Source organism: Equus przewalskii, chromosome 20, assembly GCF_037783145.1.
Source record: "Equus przewalskii isolate Varuska chromosome 20, EquPr2, whole genome shotgun sequence".
Lineage (NCBI taxonomy): Eukaryota > Metazoa > Chordata > Mammalia > Perissodactyla > Equidae > Equus > Equus przewalskii.
The window spans coordinates 26,428,669-26,450,458 of NC_091850.1; the positions used below are offsets into that span (position 1 = coordinate 26,428,669).

The following is a 21,790-nucleotide window of genomic DNA, read 5'->3' on the forward strand; positions in this document are numbered from 1 at the left end:
AAAGACACATATTTGCACACTAAATGGTGGTTCTTATTATTAGGAAAGGAAGTGACACAGCGGTATTTTAGCAGTGCCTGAAGTGCTACATGAGTTAAGAGGAGGGAGCAATTCTTCCCAACCGGACAGGATCTGGTTTTGTGGTATTTGAGTGGGGCCTTGAAAAATGAAATGTGTTTGGGTATGTGGCAATGATAGGTCAGGGTGGAAGTAAGTCAACCTTTCGTAGGTGAATTTTACAGCACGAAAATGGAAATTGTCATGGCCACATGTGTATCGTTAGCGATTTTTTTTAAAGCCTCAGATTTTCAAATATTTCTAAAAGAACTAGAAAATCCCACTCTGGCTTTTGAGAGGAAGAGAACATACACCATGAATTCTTCCAGATTAAATGGGATTATATTCACAGAGAAGGGTGACTGCCTGCTATCTTTATTAAATAATACCCTAATTCTAGACAAGGACGACAGAAACGGTGTAACAAGACTTCTGAGAAGAAGGGATAAAGGTCTTTATAGAAGAGATGAGACTGGAAAAATAGTCTGGATATGAGACTTCCAGCCAGTCTCTGCTGCTTCCCCGTCCTATTCCCCACTTGCCCCTAGACTATGCCCCATGGACGAGACTAGCCCTGAAAGTGAGCCCAGTCTGTCTGCTAGTCTGGTTCTAGTTGAATCATTAGCACTAAATATTTATAAATATGGAGGAAAACATTTTATTCTTTTCTTATAAAAATGAGTGGGTTTTTCTGCCACATCTCCCTGTTAGCAAACAGACAGACCTTAAATGTGGATGGGAAGGAACCATCTCTTGCAGACCGCAGAGAGGTTGAACATCGCCCTGCTGTATAAAGCATACAACCTTAATTTACAGAAGAGCTTACTTTCTTTTTCTAAGTGCAGCTCCTATTTAAGAGTCTCAAATGTAAAATATGGAAGAAGTCATTTGTTAGTCACTTCCATATTTTTTCAAGTAAAGCAAAACAGATAATACCAAGTCAAAAGTGAACCCAACAAGACTGCTAGAGAAGCAGTGAGAGGAAAGGGAAAAGATAAGTTGTGACTTAAACAAAAATACGCAAGTCAGTCTAAGGCAACCAAAAAAAGCGCGTATGTGCAAGAATAGCCCTCCCCCTTCTAGAAACTCTCACAGCTTATTTTGCCATAGAGGAAGATAAATGTTACAATATCTCGCTAACCAATCAGCAACGTTGCAGGCCTCAAACCAGGAAACCCTTTAAAGTGTAGTATTTTAAACTGTGCAAGTGAGACTTCTGGTTCTCATCTAGTTTTTGTTCCCTGTGCTTGTAGGATGGAAAAGCAGATGTGAAGTCCCTCATGGCGAAGTTTAACACAGGGGCCAACCCGACAGAGGAGATCTCAGGCAACAGCCGACCCTTCAAAGTCACAGGGCAAAACTCACCTTCGGGAGTACAAGCGAAAAAGAACTTATTTGACAACCAAGGAAATGCCAGCCCTCCTGCAGGACCCAGCAATGTACCTAGGTTTGGGACCCCAAAGCCACCTTTGGGAGTGAAACCTTCTTCTGAGGAAAAGCCTGACAAGGAACCCAAGCCCCCGTTTCTAAAGCCAACTGGAGTGGGCCAAAGATTTGGATCCCCAGCAAACTCAGCAACCAGAGACCCTGAAGTGAAAGTAGGATTTCCGAAACCTGGAGGCCCCAAGCCCTTCAACCTGCCCAAAGAAGATTCTAAACCTGTGTTTCCACGGCCTCCTGGGACTAAGCCTTTGCTTCACAGTGTAAACCAAGACCATGACTTAAAGCCACCAGGCCCGAAGTCCGGGTCTAATCCCCCAGCCCAGGAAAATGAACAGAAGCAAGTGTTCCCCAAGGTGGCGGGAGTCAAAGGCAAGTTTGTGTCAGCCACACCAGATCATGACCCCAAGCCCCTCTTCCCCAAACCCCTCATTGGCCAGAAGCCATCCGTGAGCACCGATGACTCCTATGAAGATGAGATCCCCACTAAGAATGTGGCTCCACAGAAAGGACCCTTGGCCCCCCTAGGAGCCAAGTCCAAAACTGGCCCTTTAAAACCAGCAAGAGAAGACCCAGAAAATAAAGACCATGGAGGAGAGACATCAAGCTCACCTTTTCCTGGAGTGGTTCTGAGACCTGCAGCAAGCAGAGGTGGCCCAGGCCTCTCTAAAAATATTGAAGAAAAAAAAGAAGACGGGAAGATAGATGCTGCTAGGAATGTCTTCCTGAGCAAAATTAATCAGGAAGAGTCGACTTCCGGGGCTTCTCCTGCCAAGTTCCCTAAGATACCTTCTAAGCTGACCATGGGAGGGCCATGGGGCCAAAGTCAAGAAAAGGAAAAGGGAGAGAAGAATTCAGCTGCCCCTAAGCAGAAGCCATTGCCTCCTTTGTTTACCTTGGGCCCACCCCCACCAAAACCCAACAGACCACCCAATGTTGACCTGACGAAATTCCGGAAAGCCGCTTCTGGAAACAGTAAGTTCTTTTCTTGTTTGCTATTTAACATGTTTTATTCCACATCAGAGGGTGTTTTAGCTTCTGGGGAAAAGTTTGTAGCCAGGAATGATTCCATCCCTGGTACGCCTGTGTATATGATGACATTGGTATTTTTTTTCTTTGGTGGGGGAGGTCTGAGAAGGTAGAAATCCTTAGTTCTGTGTCGGCATTCCGTGAGAAAATGCCTTGGTGGGCTGTTTTTGGGGGGTGGGGAGAAAAGCATCCACCTGATTGATAAATAGTTTTGTTTAATGGTAAGCTTTCATCTCCTTCCTTAGTCGGGTTTCATTTCTGTTGAATGAGACTGAGGTGTGTTACTCCTTCCACCATCAAGGAGTTAGACAGAAAGATGAGCAAACCTCTAAGTCAGTGGTTCTCAACCTAGGGCAATTTTGATGCCCAGGGGACATTTGGCAGTGTCTAGAGGCATTTTTGATTGTCACGACTGGAGGGTGTTACTGGCATCTAGTGGGTAGAGGCCCGGGATGCTGCTAAACATCCTACAATGCACAGGACAGCCCCTCACAACAAATAATGATCCAGCCCCCATCAAGCCCCAAAAGTCTACGGTACGGAGGTTGAGAAATCCTCCTCCAAGTGATTCGAAATGTCCACAAATTCATCCTACATTTCCTAAGCCCAATATTCAAATGAGATGAAGAGCCCTCTTTTGAAATGACGCTTTCCGGTTTATATTTTAGCTGTCTTCTATTTCTCGGTACAAAGTTTTCTGAACTTTTCTGACTCATAAAATAGTAGATAGCTAGGATAATAAGCTACACAAAGGGATACATTATTCTCCTTCTGATTAATTAGTTTAATTTTCTACCAGAGATGTTACCACAATAGTATGGCCCGTGCTATAATTTGATACTGAATGATTTGGTAAAGATTTATAACTCTGCATTGTGATGGGAGAAGCTCATTTATGCCTGAAATGATTAATATTTTAGGCAAATAATGTGCACCTGTTTATTGTGAGGAGGGAGAATAAGCTGCTTACAAGCGACTACACCACCGTTAGACATATTTTTCTCCTTAAAAAAGTATGGTCTAATTAAAGCAGTTCTAGGCATAAAGGCCGTCTTTCTTTTTTGGCTCTGTAGAAGCATCTTGGGATATGTCATCTTCCTGAGATCAATATTCTTGGTGCTGGTCAACCAATTAGTGAGCGATCAAATCCTCTATTAATTTATCATGTAGAAAGCAAGTTTGGAATGACCCCACGATCATCTCTCTTCCAGAAAGTTTCAGCCCACTTGTGTCTTCCTCACCTGTCTCCTTCTTATTTTAATACTGGTCCATCACTCAGAACTGTTATTTTTGTGACACCTTCTAAAAGATCTCTTCTTATTTCTCTTTCTTAGTGCTTCTTTACCTCAGATAAAAAGTTAACTATCATAACCTCCATTTTATGGGTCTGACCTCATGTCAAGGAATTGTTCTGATGTTAAACAGAAATCCTTGGACGTTTTCTTCCACATCCTCCATCTTTGTTTCCACTCAACTACCAGATTTGGTTGGTAGTAAGGAGTTGTCTGATGTCATGCTATTGAAATGGTGGTGAAGTCCTCTTTCTGGCTCTACAGTCCAGGCAAGGTCAGCATTGAGCTGATTTTCAGTGCAATACAGCCCTAAGGGACCCGAGCAAAATTGCTTACTAAGGAGAGTTAATCCTGTCCCTCTTTCTCCTGGCCTTTGCAACCCTTTTCCCCCATCCTGACATGCATCCCCACTGCTCAGGTGCCACGTGACACAGTTTAGATTCTGAATCCTCTCATCAATGTACCCCACCTCCAACCTCTGATCCCTTCATGCATATTACTCCAAATGCTCCAAAACGGACCCTGTTCCCGCTTCATCTGCCTCTTCCACAAATCAGGACTCAACCCTTCTTAATTGAAACTGACCTCAGGTTGGTGTCAGGATAAAGCAAGCTGATTCATTACTTTAAATTCTAAATAACACCCCTTTAAAGCATACACATTTTTAAAAAGCATTTAAATTTCTCAGCTTATTTTTTAAATAGAAATTATATCTGGCTCAAAGAATAGCAAATACAAAGTGATATATAGTGAAAAGTCATCTTCAGTCCTGGGCCTCTGCCCCACAAAAACCACTCTTCTTAATTTCTACATCCATTCAAAGTTTCTTTATGTTTACACAAGCAAACATAAATATAGATACTAATCTCCTGCTTTTTATTCAAAAAGTAAGATATTATATGCAATACTCTGATCCTTGCTTTTTAAAAAAGTAATAATTAGAGGCCAGCCCAGTGGCACAGCTGTCAAGTTCGCACATTCCACTTCAATGGCCCAGAGTTCGCCGGTTCGGATCCTGGGTGCAGACCCTACACACCGCTTGTCAAGCCGTGCTGTGGCAGGCATCCCACATACAAAGTAGAGCAAGATGGGCACAGATGTTAGCTCAGGGCCAGTCTTCCTCAGCAAAAAGAGGAGGATTGGTGGCAGACATTAGCTCAGCACTAATCTTCCTCAAAAAAAAAAGGTAATAATTAAAAAATCTTAAATATCTTTCCACATTTTAATAAGAGGTAACTGATTATTCTTTAGAGCTGTGTAATATTTTGGCAAATGGATGACTCACCTAATTGGTTTAGCAATTTGTATTTTTTCCAACCTTTTTATGTTAGAAACAGTGATATAGAAAATAATCTTGTATAGGTGTCATAAAAAAGCATTTATTTTCTGAACACAGAGAATTTCTTAATAGATCTGCTGACTCTGGATCCAGCCACTGCTATTTTTCCTAAATCACGATAGAAATACTTATTAATTTAGCATTCCATTTAGGAAAGTTAAAAATATACTAGAATTAGAATGCATATAGTGTTTAAATTAACTAAAACTTCGTCTAATAACTCTGTAGGCTTTCAAAACTTTAAAACTATTTTCTTAGCCTTCTACCTCATTCCTTCCTTTCCAGGTTCACATCCAGTTTCTTAAAGCTCTTCCCCAAGTCTACCCTCCATCTTTTATCACCTTTGTCCGATATATTAGCCATTAAAAATATTTGTCATTTATTGAGGACCTGTTAGATATCAGATAGATGTTATCCCGTTTATTCCTCTCAAGAACCCAATGAAATAAGAATTCTGTGAGGAAATAAAGCTCAGAGAGGTCAGATAGCTTGCCCAAGGCCGTAAAGTGACTAAGCAGGGGCAGGCGATTCCAGAGCCCGTGTCCCCCCACATCCCTTGCTGGGCTGCCTCTCGTGATACATAGGATATCTTGAGATAATAACTCAAGCATAAGTGAAACCCAAAGAATCCTCATTCCTCTCCCTTTCTCTGTTCTTTGGTTGAAACATCATTTTTTTAAATTAAGAATACCACTATAAACTCCATGAAGACAGAGGCCAGTCTGCTTACCATTATATCTTCAGAGAACAGAAATAATATAAACTCTTGTTAGTTGCTCAGATTTGTCCTCTGATTAAAGTCTATTTAATCAAAATTTAGGATAAATACTCTCTATAGCTTAGTGACTACTTCAACAAAGTAGGTAACCCTTGCCCACAGACTTGCACTCCATTGAATGGAGCTTTCATGCAAATGAGTGTTATGTACAAGGTCTATACTATACATCTATTCAGCTTACTTATTTGTAAACCATAAGCTTGAATATAACATGTTGCTTTTCCGAATGTGGAGCTAATAACTTTTTTTTCCCAGAACGATTTAAGGTTAAAAAAGCCTAAATTAAAAAAAAATTCAAAATGTTCTCTGAACTAACCTTTTCTCTGGTTCCTTTTGGTTCCCAGACCAGTCATGAAAGGACTTCCTTGCCAGCATCATTGTGTACACCTCGCCAGCAAAGTTTGGGTTGCCAAGAACCCCTGGCTTGACTGCTGGTTTGCATATAGGAGTTAGTAAAACCTGCTGGAAAATATTCCATCCAACCCTTTTTCTGGTCTTGTTCTTAATACCAGAGAGAAACTAAGATTCATCTTTCCATACATTACTTTAAGAATGATCAGTTAGGTATCTTGACAGCTGAAGGGATAAGGCCAGAGTCCCAGAGGGAGTTAGCAAAGGGCTAATGGTGTGACTGACCCCCCTCCTTATCCACTTCCGTGTCACTTTAATCCAGCCTACAGCAATTTGGAACTAAAAGGTGCTTGCGCTACTTTCACCAGCAAGTAACTTGTTTCTGGGGGGTGGCAAGATTCTCCTTCACAGACCCTGAAGCTGTCACCTTTCTCTTTCCCTTCTCTCTCCTTTTAAAATTACCTTGTGAGATACTTAAGTATTGAAAAGCATTTTATATCAGTGCATGTTGCTCCTAGACTTTACAAGAAAAAGAGATTCTATGCTCAAACACATTGAAGAAATTTGGGGATGAGTGGATTCTTTACAGCAGGGTTTCTAGCAGCATTGACATGCTACTGTGCACTTGGAAGCTAAGAACAAGGTCCCTAAAAAGCGGATCCTAAGACTCTTTTTCTGAAACATCTCACAGACTGGACTATTTCAGCACACTGAAAAGCTGGCAGCAAAGCCCTCTAGCATACTCACTGGAACTGCCAGCGTGGCGCGGCTTCCAGTGGCAACAAGGCCGTGCATACATTGTTCTGCTAATTCTCCAGGTGCCTGGTGTGCGCTTTGTGGCTGGCATCTTGTCTTATTTTTAGCTCCAGCCTGAGCCCAATCTATTTCACCAGCCCTCTCAATCCCCAGGAAAGCAGTTCTCCATGAGATCTCCAGGTCTTCCCTTGATTCCAGGTTGAAGCATCTGAGGAACCATGCACTGTTAATTGAGTGGCTTATCCAGGTTTAACTTCAAAACAGAGATGCCTCTGACAGAGCATCTTCTCTCTTGGCCACACAAATCCCTGATCAAATCTACGAGCTTGCTAGTCTTCGTGTTTCCTCTCTGAGTTCTAAACTTCTCTCCTCTGCTCTTCTAAAATAAACCAGCTCCTCAGTCTACACCCTGTTCTCCTAGTCAACCTGTTCCCTTCTGTATCTATCCCAGCAGCAGCCTCTGGGCTTCTTTCATCCAATATTTTTATCATTTTTATAAGCAATCTGCGTGGTCTTTGTATATTCTGGCATTTAATTTTACTGTGGAGAAGTCTGAGGCAAACTTGAATTTCCCCCTTTGAAAATAATTTGCTTTTTTGCCTGGATTCCCAAAGAAATCTCTGCCCTAAGGTTTAAAACCTTTAGCCAAGATGTGTCTGTGTCAACCATTCTATTGTCAATATTTCCTGGAAGATGATGTTCCTCTCAGGGATTTTCTGTTCCATATGCATAGAGGTCCCGCCATTTCTTTTGATCTGACTGATGGATGACAAATGCATCTGCTTGCCCTAATCGAGCATAAGTTTGTCTTCCTCTAAGAAGTGTGATTTGAGTTCTGAGTACTGTTTCTAATACACTTTTCTGTGGTGTGAAGGATAGCTGGAATGGTCTTGAGGGCAGTCCTTGCTGGAGCCCTGGGTTCTGCTCCATGTTCTGAGACCTCATTCAGGATCCTGTCCCAGAGGAAGGTGACCCATGGCAGCTCACCCCACTTCTGCCTCTGATCTGCTCCTGTTGTGGTATTTAGGGCTTTCATGCTATGGGGTTCTCCTCGACCTTGCCCAGGCTGCTCACTCACCCATGAGTCCACTTCTCCAACCTGGAGTGTATTAGGGAGAATTCACAGGGTTTTCCAGAATCATTGTCTTCCCCCAATATTGCTTCTGGGCCCGGGGAACAGGTGGAAAGCTTCACTTGCCTCCCATGGCACCAGAACCTGCTGTTTCTCCCCTTAGCCACCACTTTTTGAAGTTTATCCATGAGGTTATTTTTCTTTTCTTGTGTGATGGCTGTTAGTGAGTTTGGGATAACGTTTATCTTTCCTTATTTTGTTTTCACTCCTTTATTTGAGAATTGGAGGACAGACATCCTAGAAGTCCCATCCCTCATTATTTAATACTGACTAAATATTTCAACTATAATCCAGGCGTCAGCCATATTTCCAAAGGGGCCACCAAGTCACCCCTTCACAAGGCACACAGCAAGATGGCAGAAAGAAAACTGAAATGAATTGAATGCCCACTGCAAGCCTTGTTTCATGTCCTCTGGGCTAGGCTCCCTGGTGAAGGACACTTAGGTGACCAGTGCCTAGACCCCTCCCCTAGTCTTCTATTCTAAGGAGTCTTGTGGACATGATCAAGGCTGGGCGAGGAGGAGATCCAGCTCCCCGATGGGTGTGTCACTTCTGGACTGTTGATAGAATCTGACTCCTGCTAACCAGCAAATTCCCCAAGAGCAGAAACATCGTAAGCCTTTCTCAGCCAATCAGTTTATACTTAGACTAGGAGAAGAATAGAATACTGGATATGAAAATGAGCCTGGAAGAGGAGAGGACCCCTGGGGCTGACCTGTGTGGAAGGCAAATTCCCTCACTGCAGGATCTACGTGATTTTGCCACTGAAAAGTCCCCTCAGCAGATTTAGGTTCCTGGTTCCTTGCTTGGTGCTTAATTCGACCTTCAAAATGCTTTCTTAACTGCTCAGGCACAAGCTAGCCTTTTAATATTAGTTTGAGTACAACACTAGTGCATACTTATTCTTTAATTTACAGAGAAAAGTTTCCTTATACTGATATTCACCATGCCTAGAAAAGGGACTATTTCTTTTCTTAGTTATGGAAAGAGAGATTTCTGCAAAACCTCGTTCAGAGCAACATGCCATGATTTACCCTGTTGTAGTAACTCTTCCTGTGATCCAGAGGCAGAAGTTGGTATGTTTTTAACCTACTTATAAGGAAAATATGGAAATATTGCCTATCAACTGGCATTGTATCAATATTAGTAGCATTTATGCTAGATCAAAGAAGATATAGCCACTTGTAAAATAAATAAACATTTTGTTTTACAATGGCTGACTTGCCCTTAAAGTGTGAAATGCATATGAGATGATTTAATATATGCCAAATTTGATCAAAATTATTTAATTCTTGGGGCCGGCCTGGTGGCATAGCAGTTGTTTGCACATTCGGCTTTGGCGGCCTGGGATTTACCAGTTCAGATGCCAGGTGCAGGCCTGCACACTACTTGTCAAGCCATGCTGTGGCAGGCATCCCACATATAAAGTGGAGGAAGATGGGCACGGATGTTAGCTCAGGGCTAATCTTCCTCAAAAAAAAAAAAAGCAAATTATTTAATTCTTAAAATAGTTATGCAACCCATTGAGGTAAAAGCATTAAAATGGAATTGCAGTTTATTTGAGAAAGGAAAGAGATTAAAAAGAAAGTCAAGTCTAAGGATAAAATACAAATACATATGAGTCTAATAATCTAACACATAAAAGCTCCTCTGATTTACTTTCAATTGTGCTTACACATGCAAAAAGTTTTTTTAACACTAGATAGGAAGACTGGGGCAAATGTACGTGTTATAATTTAGTCTGTTTATGGGCCAAGAGATGGCCTGCTTCATATAACCTGCTAAAATAATTTCTAAGCCAAGCTAAATAAAACTCTTTTTTTAAAAGGGTTGTATTTCCAGAATATGCATTTGCTACTAAAGGCTCCTTCTTTGCCTTGATGAAAACTATTTCAGAATATGATGGGTTCATACGCTAAAAGCATCTCTTTATGCCTATGTTTTCTAGTTTCAAAACCAAATGAAATTAACTTTTATACCACAAAAATAACTCCAGTTATAGGAAGAACAAAATTACGCCTCCGGAGCCAAAGTCCAGCTACCTGTTTTTACAAAAATATCTGGAAATTCCCTGTCCTTTTAGGGAAACCACAATCATAATAGTTATGACATGGCCCTAAAGCCCAGACAACCATCTAGAATACAAGATTATTTGTTTTCCCAACATATGAGAAACAAGGAAGAAAAAAAAAAGTCCAAAAGTTGGAGAATTTAACTGCTATATTAACCGCTACTAAACAGATAGACAAGAAACGTATTTCTCTGCTGTTTAAATTACTTCTAAAGAAAAAAGATTATACTTCATTCTGTCTGGCATATCAAAGGTAGAAAAAAAACATCTAGAACACCCAATAGCAATAGATATTATCAGGAAAAGATAACCGAAGATGAGACATCTGGTTACAGAAAAAAATCTGAACAAAAAACCATATGAGGTTTTTCTTTCCCCAAAGTAAGACTTTGCATTGTAGAATCAGCTGTTTGTATTTCTGACAACAGCCTGCATCGCTCTGCACCTGCACTCCTGCCTGCCACAACGGCTGTCTCAGCCAGCGGCGCGCTCCTGGCAACCCAGTGGGTCTTTTTCCAGGGGTGGCAGTAGGCCTGTTGAGATCAAGAGGGGCACAGAGAAAGGTTCTTCTCACGTAACGCCACTCTCGTTTCTTGATGTTCTTATAAACTTGAGAGCAATAAGACAGCTCATCTGATTTTCAGAAGGAGCCAGTGTGGGGATATGATTGGTGTAACCAGGCAACTAAAAGTCTGTCCCAAAAAATGGTAAGGCAGTGAGTTTGAATATTTGTTCCCCTCATCTGGAATAAAAGTCATTCATTTATTATTAAATGTAAAAAGAAACCTAGACTGATACCCAAAAGAGTTTCCCTTAGTGGTTTGTTTTCAAAGCTTGCACTATTTCTTATTTCTCTTCCAAATGGTCACCTTAAAGAAGTTGAGGTACGCTAGATACTCCCAGCTATTGAGAATCTGGACTGCAGCTTCTCCAGGACCCCTGCTTCTTTCTGCTCTCCAGTCTTTAGTTTCTGGCTCATATAGATTGCATGGAAAAGCTACACACACACACACACACACACACACACAAATATAACCATGACCTGCTCCTCAGCCATTTTTTCAAAAGGAGTTTTATATGGAAGGAGAATAGGGCAAGGCTATAAAATATATTTCAGTCATTCACATCACTCTAAATTAAAGAGAATTTTCTCAACCCGATATGAGCTGTTTGACAAGCAGGAAACCTCATTCTCTGTAGGAAGAGGCTTTCTTTGATTTCTCCGAAGCCTTGAGTTCTTAGTCCTCGTGGGGAGAAATTAATCATGCTCTGACTGAGTGGCGTGCAACGAGATGTGGTTTCTAGATCCTCTGCTAGATCTCTATCTACCAGGTGGGAACTCCAGCTTGCTCAGCCAACTCAGATTGATTATCTAATGGACCTACTGTTTGGGTGGACTATTACAAGATGAGGTATTATCTCAGTCAGTTGAGGCTGCTAAATACCATAGGTTGAGTGGCTTAGAAACAACAGAAATTTATTCCTCACAGTTCTGGAGGTTGAGAAGTCCAAGATCAAGGCACCAACAGATTCGGTGTCTGGTAAGAGTCCATTTCTTGATTCGTAGATGGCTGTCTTCTCTCTGTGTCCTCACGTGGTGGAAGGGACATGAGCTCTCTGGAGTCTCTTTTATAGGGGCACTAATCCCATTCATGAGGTCTCTACCTTCATGACCTCATCACCTCCTAAAAATCATCATTCTGGAGATTAGGTTTCAACATATGAATTTGGTGGGGACACAAACAATCAGCTATAGCCTGTGACCTCAACCTAGCAAACGATACCCTTCTACTTCCCCACCATCCGTCTCCCTCCTATTTTTCTGCTTTCTTCTTCATTTTCATGGTATTCTTTTCCATTCCTTCATATCATCACCACAAACCTCCTTTCTTTTGGGTCAATGAAATCTGTCAGGAAAACCCGCAGAAAATACTGAGCTTTATGGAGGCACGAGGACCAAGAGGTAGCTGAATTCTGAACTACTAAAAAACCATAGAGAATTACCCATCAACATGATTTTAAAATAAAAATCTAAGGTAAGAAATAGAAAAGCTGTTAGTGTGCTCCTTAAAATCTAGATGAACTTAAGTCCAAACGCCAAGCCCATGTTTTATGAAAAAATCTAATGATCCCGAAGGAGACCAATGACTGGCCAAGTGGCTTAAATTCTCAAGGTCTCTTCTGGCTTTCAGCCCCTGCTTTTTCTAACTTGGATGGCTTAGGAATTGGCTCCGAGACCCTGTGCTGTACTGCAGTCACCCGAACAAGACTTGGTGCTTTTCCTTGCTTTTCACCGCAAACCACTCATTGAAGGCATTTGAGTGACAAAAGATGTGCAGAAACGGAAAAGTTCCCCCTGCACTGGGGAGAGAAATGTAAAACGGAATATTGGCAACCACCGTTTTTCAAAAACAGCTAGGTATTTTGCAACTCAGGCCCCTGTCGCCTCCCCTGTTGCTCACCATCTCGTCTCTTTTCCTCATTTCTTTGACCTCTCCTTCTCAATGGCAAAGAAAAATGAGAACACTCTTTCCGTTTTCTTATTTGAAATAGTTCAGCTGTCTCTAACCCACACCTTAAACTTAGCTGTTGTCCTCCTTTGCATATAAACAGAAGTTTCCTATTCAAGGGCCTGTTCACCATCTCTTTTAAGAGTGGGAGGAGTTAGTGGGAAGGACTGGCCAGGGGGAGAAGTGGTTTTATTTTATATTGCTATTGATAGCCATTATATTACTAGAAACAAACTGCTGATAAAGAGAATATATCTATTCTAGTTTGGTCGATTCCAATCCAAGGACAGAAACTGAATTGTTCCACACTGGTGTGATAGTCAGATCATTTTATACTCTTGTCTATTTTTGCAGCCTAATAATCAGAGATCCTTAAAAAATAAGAGTGCTGGAAAGTGGCTTTCTTCTACCAGACCTGAGATTTGAAAGTTTTCTGGTGCTTTCCTGAATTAAAGTATTACAAGGACACCCATGCAAACCAACGTCCCTTACATGTCTTCTTGATCATTCTGATACTAAATAGGTCTCTAAGAAGAAAGATCGCCAAAATGGATAGACGTTCTGATCAACAATGTGTGTGTGTGTGTGTGTGTATATGCGCACACATATATTCATCAATAATATATTCAGAATTCATAACAATACATTACGAAGGAGCTAGAGAACATCAAAATTAGGCCTTAGTCTTTCAAAGGTTCTCAAAGTTTAAGTTGCATAAGAATGCCCCCAAACTTTCTAGTTCAAGAAATTTCCTGGGATGGAACCCAGGAATTGGACTAGTTACCAACATCACCAGGTGGTTCTAATGCAGCTTGTTCTTGGAGCACATTAAGAAATACTGCGCTACGAGAATTGTTACAGTGGGCGAGGGGGTAACAGGATGGTGGCGAGAGGAAGGATTTCTAAACCATAGGTAATTTTCTGAAAACAAAAGAAATGCTATAATGCTGAGACAGGATACTAGAAGTTAGGGATTACATTGAAACATGAAAATGTGTGAGTGATCTGTTCAAGTAAATAGGTCCTATCCTATGGTTGATCTTAAAAATTTGCTTAGTTAGAGAAAGTACAAAGGTGCTATTCAAATATCTAACGTCTGGGTGGCTGGCACCAGAGTCCTGAAAGTCCTTTGCTAACTCAGTCATTAACCTTTTAGTTGCAGGGTCACAAAGAGGTCCAGGGGTCACTTAGGGATATCTGGAACCCTTCAAAGGCTTTAGTTGGTTCACTGTTTTGACAGTTAGTGGTTACCTTGTACGCAACAGCTGACCCCAACCATCAGCTGGAGGAGTGTAGCACTCCCCCTACGGAACAGCTGAGACGTCCTGCCACTCTCTCCCTTTCTTTCCTTTCTTCCTTTTTTCTGTTCTCTATTCCCTCTCATTTTTGTTTCTTTTCTCCTTTCTGCCTTGCGGTGGCCTCAGGTTAGCTCAGCACAGTGTTTTTCACATGGCACATACAATTACTATTCATCAAATTAAAAAACCATATTTAGCACCACCAATGGTACTCAAGGCAAAAAAAAATGGACAAACAGCCTTTGAAAACTTGAATAATTGTGTATCACTGTAAGAATTGCTGCTGTGTGGACAGAGGCCAGAATGACAATGGAGCCCACAGTCCTGCCCAATGTGGCCACACTTGTTTCCTTGGGAGGTGTCCATGCTTGGTAATGGCCCTCTCAAGTCCCCTCCACAGAACCTGACCAGGAGGGCTAAGGCATGAACAGAGTTAAAAGCACTGGCTGTTTCTATGCTCCGAATGCAGTCAGCACCCAAGTGCAACCGTACTTGCCTGGTTACCCCCCTACCTATATAACTCATCATTGGTAGCAGCATTCATCTTTTTCTTCAACAATATTTAGTGTATTAAGCATCTAATCTTGAAAATAGGCCTATGTTCATATAGCACCTAAAAGAAATTAAGTCAATGCAAAAGAAAGCTAGGCAGTTGTCCTAAACTAAAAGGTACCTTTCACGTATCTTCAAAGGTACGCGAGTTTGAAGAAACGTACTCTCAAGTTTGGATGCCTCACACAGACTCTCACATTTGAGAACCTAATGATAAAAAAAGAGGTGGATGTGGCATTGACAAAAACAATTTTTTTTCGAGCTTGTTGTTATATTTTTGTAAGCTGGAACCTTTTTTTAAATCTCGCTGTGAAGTGGCTGGGAGAGCTTGCAGAAAGTCCTGTGAACACTTAGTGATCCATGAGAAGTGAGATGTATTATAAAGATGGGAGTCCTTCTTTTGTTTTGAGAATTGCAGGTGTTTACACAATTGTTCTTCATCAAGGAGAGTTCAGAGCAGATGCTCTGTTGCTAGAGAGCCTTGGGGTCCAGCACAAGCTCCACTGCTTACTGTGGGACCCCAAGGAGGGCTCTTAGCCTCTCTAAGCCTCATCCATTCATGGAGAGAGTAAGTCAACTCTGTCCTAGGGTTACTGGGAGGATTAAATGGATATGTATTAAAAGCACTTTAAAAAGTTCATGGTATATCACAAAGACTCAAATCATTGCAGCAATTTAATTATATTTATTAAAGGGGAAAGAAGAAAATGCCCAAATAAACACCCCGTTGAAAATAGCTGAGTAATAGAACGGTAGGCATAAGCAGTAGCCTCAGGTATCCGTCAATACTAGTAAGCATGTCATCCGATGGTTGCAGATGTTAAATCACATTTTATTTTGCTTAAACATAACATAAAAGATTTTCATTATGACAGCAGCTACTTGATCCTCTTTTAGATGCAGTATCTCCTTGCACCTCTCTAGCTGTATTACTGTTTCCTCGGGTGAGTTCTATTTATTGACTCCAGAGTCCTTTCTCCCGTTTGGCTTTTCCCAGATGTTTGGAGATTCGACGTTTGTGCACATAGTGGAGATTGGGTTGAACTGTTGCTGTTTCTGTTTGTGCAGCCGGCTTGGGAGAGGGGACAGAGTTCAGAGGAGCCAGAGAGTGGCTGAGTGTGTCTGGGTGAGGCGCTTTGATGGCTAGTCTTCGCCGGGACACCCCCCTCCCTCCTGGACATTGTAGTGGCTGGAGCTCTGCTGGCTCTGCCTGCCCAACGGCTCAGTCCTTGTTCTCAGGATTCGTGTTGGGTAGAAGTCCAGCCTCCTGGCTTTACCCATACCTGCTTTATCCCTCCAAGTAATCTCGCACGGCTCCTTCCTGCCCCCAGCATTCTTCACCTCAGAGAGCGTGCAGAGCACTCTCCGTGGCTCCCACTCTTTGTAGCCCTCTCTCTTACATTCTCTTTGGGTTCTGTTTCCTCTTTCAGCTGATCTCTCTTCAAATCTGTCTTTTAGGGATTTCTTATGGCTTCCAGTCCACTTTGAGTTTACTTTCTTGTGTACTAGTGTGTTTATGGGGGGTTTTCTTTCATCATCTTTTCCATCATTTGTAGAGATTTGGGGTGAGCAGAGCTTGGTACAGCACGTGGTCAGCCTACCATCTTGACTGGGAGCTTTCAATCATGTATCCAGGGGGATGAACATTAGTAGGACATTTAACTGCTATAAAGCGTCAATATCAGAAAAGTACTTAATGGGTTATATCAAAAGAATCATCTCAGGTGTGGGTTTACACAACGCAAAAAAAGAGTAAAAAGTTCAGCCATCCACATGTATTGATAGTGTGTACATGCCACTGTGTACTTTGACCTAGTAATAATACGTAAGACAAATGTCCTAAAGAAGCTCGTTGTTTATATGGGTTTTTCACTTCTTAAACTGTTACAAGAAAAATAACTTTTACATATAATGAGTGCTCTTCCCCATCTACAAGGACTTATAAGATCTAAAGAAAGAGCTTTGAGAAATGTGTGTCATTGCCTTAAAGGGACACATAATTTGTTATTTGAAATTTTAAAACTTTTATAGTCTCCAGAAAAGGATTTTGACTTAGATCCCAGACTTAACATATAAACACTAACAGCATATCAGCTGGAATCAGAGTTAACCAAAGCTAGGTCGAAATTGCTTTTCCTTATATTGCTTCCCATCTAGGGGGAAAAAGTGAATATAAATTGAAGTTGAAACATGTCCATGGGATGGATATTGATTAATTAATTTTTGATAAATAAAACACATATTTCCATAAAATTTTATGACTAGATCAGAACAGTTTGTGCATCATCTCTCACTTTGGAGAGAGAACTGATTCAAAACACATATCCAACAAGTATCTCTCTATAACACTATTAAAATAAATTTGGGGGCAAAGGGAGAACCAACAAGAAATATATACATTTGCTGAAGAGATTTTTTTTTTTAAGTCACTCCAGTGAACTGATGGAAGTTACTTCAGCATCTGGATTCAACAAAGAATCTTAAAGTAAAAGCGGTTTGCAGTAGCAGAAGCACATTCAATAGCATATCCTGCAAATACGAAATTAGTCTTTCCTTCAAATGAACTAATCATCAAATGTGAACACATTCTTTGGGAAGTTCTTGAAAAGCCAAGAAAATTACTTTTTTGTAGTCTGTGTGTGAACGGAAAAGAGGGATATTTGAATTAACTGTACTACCCAATAGTTTAGGATTTTCATGTTCAAACTCACCAAAATAACCCATTTAACTTTTATTTTCAAATTTTCACATTTTAGTAACTTAAAATGATTTAAACAGTCAACATTATTGATTTAATTGAGATAAATATACCTCTTTGTGGAAGAAAGCTCATCCAATTTTTTTTGTTTAAAATAATAGAATTGTTTGTTATTTACCTTTTTTTATTCTATTCCAAGTACAGCATTGCAAAATGTTTCAGATTTCATTGATCAACTCACTGAATTATAATTCACCTCAAAACTGTGACAACTCTCTACTTTAAATAGTTTTGTGACGGGGCGGCCTGGTGGCGTAGTGGTTAAGTTCACACACTCCTCTTTGGTGGTCCAGGGTTTGTGGGTTCAGATCCCAGGTGTGGACCAAGCACCACTCATCAAGCCACACTGTAACAGCATACCACATAAAATAGAGGAAGATTGGCATAGATGTTAGCTCAGTGACAATCTCCCTCAAGCAAAAAGAGGAAGATGGGCAACAGATGTTAGCTCACGGCCAATCTTCCTCACAAAATAAATAAATGCATAGGTTTGTGACTAATATAATCACAGTTTCTGAAATGGCCACAAAATAAGTCTAGAAAATTGGTTTTTAATATGTCACTATATTCTTTCTAAAAATTGAAAATTGGCTTTTATTCTAAGTGGTTAAATAGGACTGGGTTTGCCATTAGATGAAGTAAACTTTCATCATCTCAAAATATCTCATCTGATTGCTATTATAAAATTTCCTCTCTACCCATCATTTCTCAAGGCAGTGTTTCTCCCAGTGTGGCCTATAGACCATCTACACCGCAATGGGCTTAGGTGCTTTTAATAACTTGAGGCTGCTGCCCATCCTAATTCCACCCCTACCACAGCCCCCTTCCTGGATCAGAGAGTCTAGCTTTGGGGCCTAGGTATTGCCATTTTTAATAACTTGCCCAGGAGCTTCTGAGGCATACTGAAAATAGAAAAAAATTTAACTCAAATCAACCTTTCTTTAAATGGCAAATATTTTTCTATGTTTTATAATGTCAAAAAAAATAGCTTGTTTTGAGCAGTTTCAGTAACTCATTTTCCTTAGGAAAGCCCTGGAATGGAAGGGTGGAGATACCAAGGAAAGGGACATTCTGTAAACCCGGCAGGTGATCTGAACCACTGCAGACCATCCTGTTGTACACGCTGGGCTGCCCTGAAGAGCTACTGGAGCTGGCATTTTGGGGCTTCCTTGTGTAGAAGCAGAGAAAACTCCTGGACAACGTTCATTCTCCCAACATGCTAGGAATTCCTGCCAGTCTCCCTGTAAGAGGCGAATACTCTTAGGATAGGTCCTAACAGGTCTAGTGCAAATACGCTTGTTTGTGATCTAGACATCTTGGATACAATCACTTCCTTCCTGGACTGGAGACCGAGAGTGCCTCAAAAGGAAACAAATGCCAGTAGGAGACAAAGGGACCTTTGGAGACTAACTTTGTCAACTTAGTTTTGCTTGGATCTAGGCCTACCTGCAGCTTGTTCCTTTTTTAATAAGAAGACAATTCTGCCCTGAACAACTTTTGAAGATAATGAAGTTTTCCAGAAACACCTAGGAAAAATAATAACAACAACAAACAGAAAAGGAAACAGCAGCACAAAGGTGTGTGGGGCTGAGGTGCCAACTGTTACAGGGAAAGAAATGGCATGAAGAAGGTCTTTTCTTACACCTCTGCCTCCAGCTGTGCACTTAATTTTACCAAATATTTGACATCACCCCGATGCCAGATTCTCTGACCTTCAAAGGCCTTAAGTTATGGCTCCTCGTTTTCACCCTGATTTGGGTCTGTGATGAGCTAGTTAGCAAGGGCTATTTATGATGGTGCTGAAAGAAGCTCTGTTCTCCCATATTGTACGTACATAGGTCACACCAACCCGGTTAAGATGATGCACATGACCTGAGTCTCTTTGAAAACATCCTATTTAATTAAAACATATTAAACAAAGATAGATATCAGGCCTACATAAAAGCGTTTATTTTTATTGCTTTGAGGCACCTACACAGCACCTCTGGGAGCTCCCTTAGATTTCGGTAAAACCAAATGGCAGTGGTGTATGAAATTTGACCACTCACACTCACACACACACACACAGATGGCATCTTCCATGGCACCTGCTCTCCATTCACGCATCATTCCTATTGATGAACAATAAGAAAGCGAGTAAGGTTTCAATGGAAAGAAAGGAATAAAATCAGTAAAAGACGGGACTAGGGAAGTAGGCAGGGGCCAAACCTCATAGGCAAAGGTAAGGACTTGCGGCTTTTGCCTAAATATGAGACTGATCTGTCAGATTTGATGTTTGGGAAGGATTGTTCTAGAAGCAGTATAAAGAAGTAGGAGACCATTGCAGACATCCAGGCAAGAGCTTGGACAAGAGGGGTGGCAGTAGGGATGGGAAATGGGGGTAGATCGAGAGATACTTAGGTTAGAAAATGATGGATTAGCTGTGTGGGAAGACCATGACTTTTACTTTGAACCTGTTAAATTAGGGGACTCTTTGAGATGTCAAATATGCAGGCACCTACAAGGGTCTGGAGCTTCAGTTCGACATTGCTGACACTCCAGCTTGCCTCCTGGGACCCAATGTTTTTCTGAGTTTGACATTCCTACCTGCCTGATAGAATGTTGTCCAGATCTGTACAGTCTAATACAGTAGCCACTAATACACTAATACAGAGGTATCTATTTAAATTTAAATTAATTAAACAAAATTTAAAAATCAGTTCCTCAGTCGCAGTAGCCACATGCGGCTAGTGACTGTAATATAAGTCAGCACAGATATTGAATATTTCTACCATTCCTACCATTTCTACCATGTCTATTAGACAGTGTTGACCTCATGACCTGCTGGTACCTCAGTTCCTACATCTCTAAAAATGAATTAACATTTCCACAATATCATACAAATTACATTCTATATGGTGTTAGTTATTTCAGTACCTAAACCCTTGGGTATCGTGAGTTCCGTGAAAGCAAGGCTCATGCCCTATTCATCCTCAAGCCCCCTCACACCCAGCAAAATGTCTTTGTACTCTGTGCTTGGCAAGCATTGGTTGAGTGAATGAGTGAGTGAATATCTAAATATATAGAAAAATCATCATTTATGTAATCTCTTAGATTTACACTGACAAAATAGCTACTAAAAGTTCAAAACATAGGGTAATATAGCCTGGTTTATAAGACAGTTCCAGTAAGAGGGCTTATCACATATAATTATAACATAAACAGAGTGGAGGCAGGAGGGTAGAAAGTAGGTAGTGTCCCCTCAAGTTGTCTTCTGCCCCTACTGCCCTCGGTTTTAACTAAAGCAGCAGTGGGTAACACCTACCACCATTTACCACTTCATAGAGAGAGCAGCAGCAAGAGCATCCGTTGCTATAGTATCTCTGCTTCCATCTCTCGTGTGTGCTGCCCCTTAGGGCTGGGATACCTGGCCGATAACGATGGTGGTGGTGAGAGTTCTGCCCACACAGTCTTCCTGGGACTGATCAGTGTCACGATAGGAACTTCCTGAGAGTCTTGGTCAACACCCAGCCTTCATATGCCCATGACAGTGCTGCTGCAAGGGACTCCCTCTCACACCTAAGGACAGGAGGATTGGAATAGGAATTAAGTGTTGAGGGAGTGCCTAGGAGGAATGATGAGGCACACGAAAATGGAACAGGACAAGAGAGGCAGAGCTGCAGTGGAAACACACTCCTCCTTTCCTCCAGAAGCATGAGAGAGTCTGATATAATTCTCCTGTTTATGCTCTAAGAAGAAGGAAATTGTAGATGAGGAATAGTTATTTTGGACATGGTAGATCACTGGGAATGGTGCAGTTGTGGGTAGCAACAAAAATTTGTTAAGCATCAATCGTGTGCTAGGTACTGTGCTGGACGCTAGGATCCAACAGATATAAGACACACGTCTCTCTGCTCCCCTGAAGTTTGTCTTGTAATAGGAGCCACGGACAAGTCACTGGGCGCTTATACTACCCACTGAGAATCACTAAGGTAAGGAGGGTACAGGATACTGGGGGCTCTGAGACGGAAATCTTCCTGGAGGTTGGTGGGGGAGGAAGTTTCCTATTGGAACAGACACCTAAGCTAAGCCCCAAAGAGAGAGTAGGCGTCCACAACGCCTGCAAGGCAAGAGGAGAGAGGTCGAAGAGCGGAGATGGGGGAAAATAGATGAGCATGCACAGACATCTGGGGAGAAGTGAGAGCTTGGCGGTGGAGCAGCAGAGGGAACTTTTCTGCAGCTTAGAGTATCAACAGGAGAAGAGGTGAGGCATGGGAAGGAAAAGTTTCTGAAGATAGACCCTACATACTGTTCCCTGTCCCCGAGAACTGTAAAAGAAGATCTCATCTTTCTGTTTTCTTTTTTCCTACTCTACCCCATGTTTCTTGCTCCCCCACAAGAATCCAAACCAACACTGCTCTTCAGCTAGACCATGGGGAGTGGTGCAT

The 21,790-nt window shown here is 41.4% G+C and overlaps 1 protein-coding gene across 10 annotated transcripts in view; it reads left to right on the plus strand.

The window, feature by feature from the left end:
• Positions 1-21,790, plus strand: part of FYB1 (FYN binding protein 1) — a 159,035-nt gene that overhangs the window by 65,174 nt on the left and 72,071 nt on the right. For all 10 annotated transcript variants that reach the window (XR_011530356.1, XR_011530360.1, XR_011530357.1 and 7 more), the window contains exon 2: positions 1,311-2,472. Coding sequence is in view for 3 of the 10 variants with exons in the window: in XM_070586949.1 (XP_070443050.1) it covers positions 1,311-2,472 (1,162 nt within the window). In the remaining 7 variants the exon portion in view is untranslated. The remainder of the gene's footprint in view (positions 1-1,310; positions 2,473-21,790) is intronic.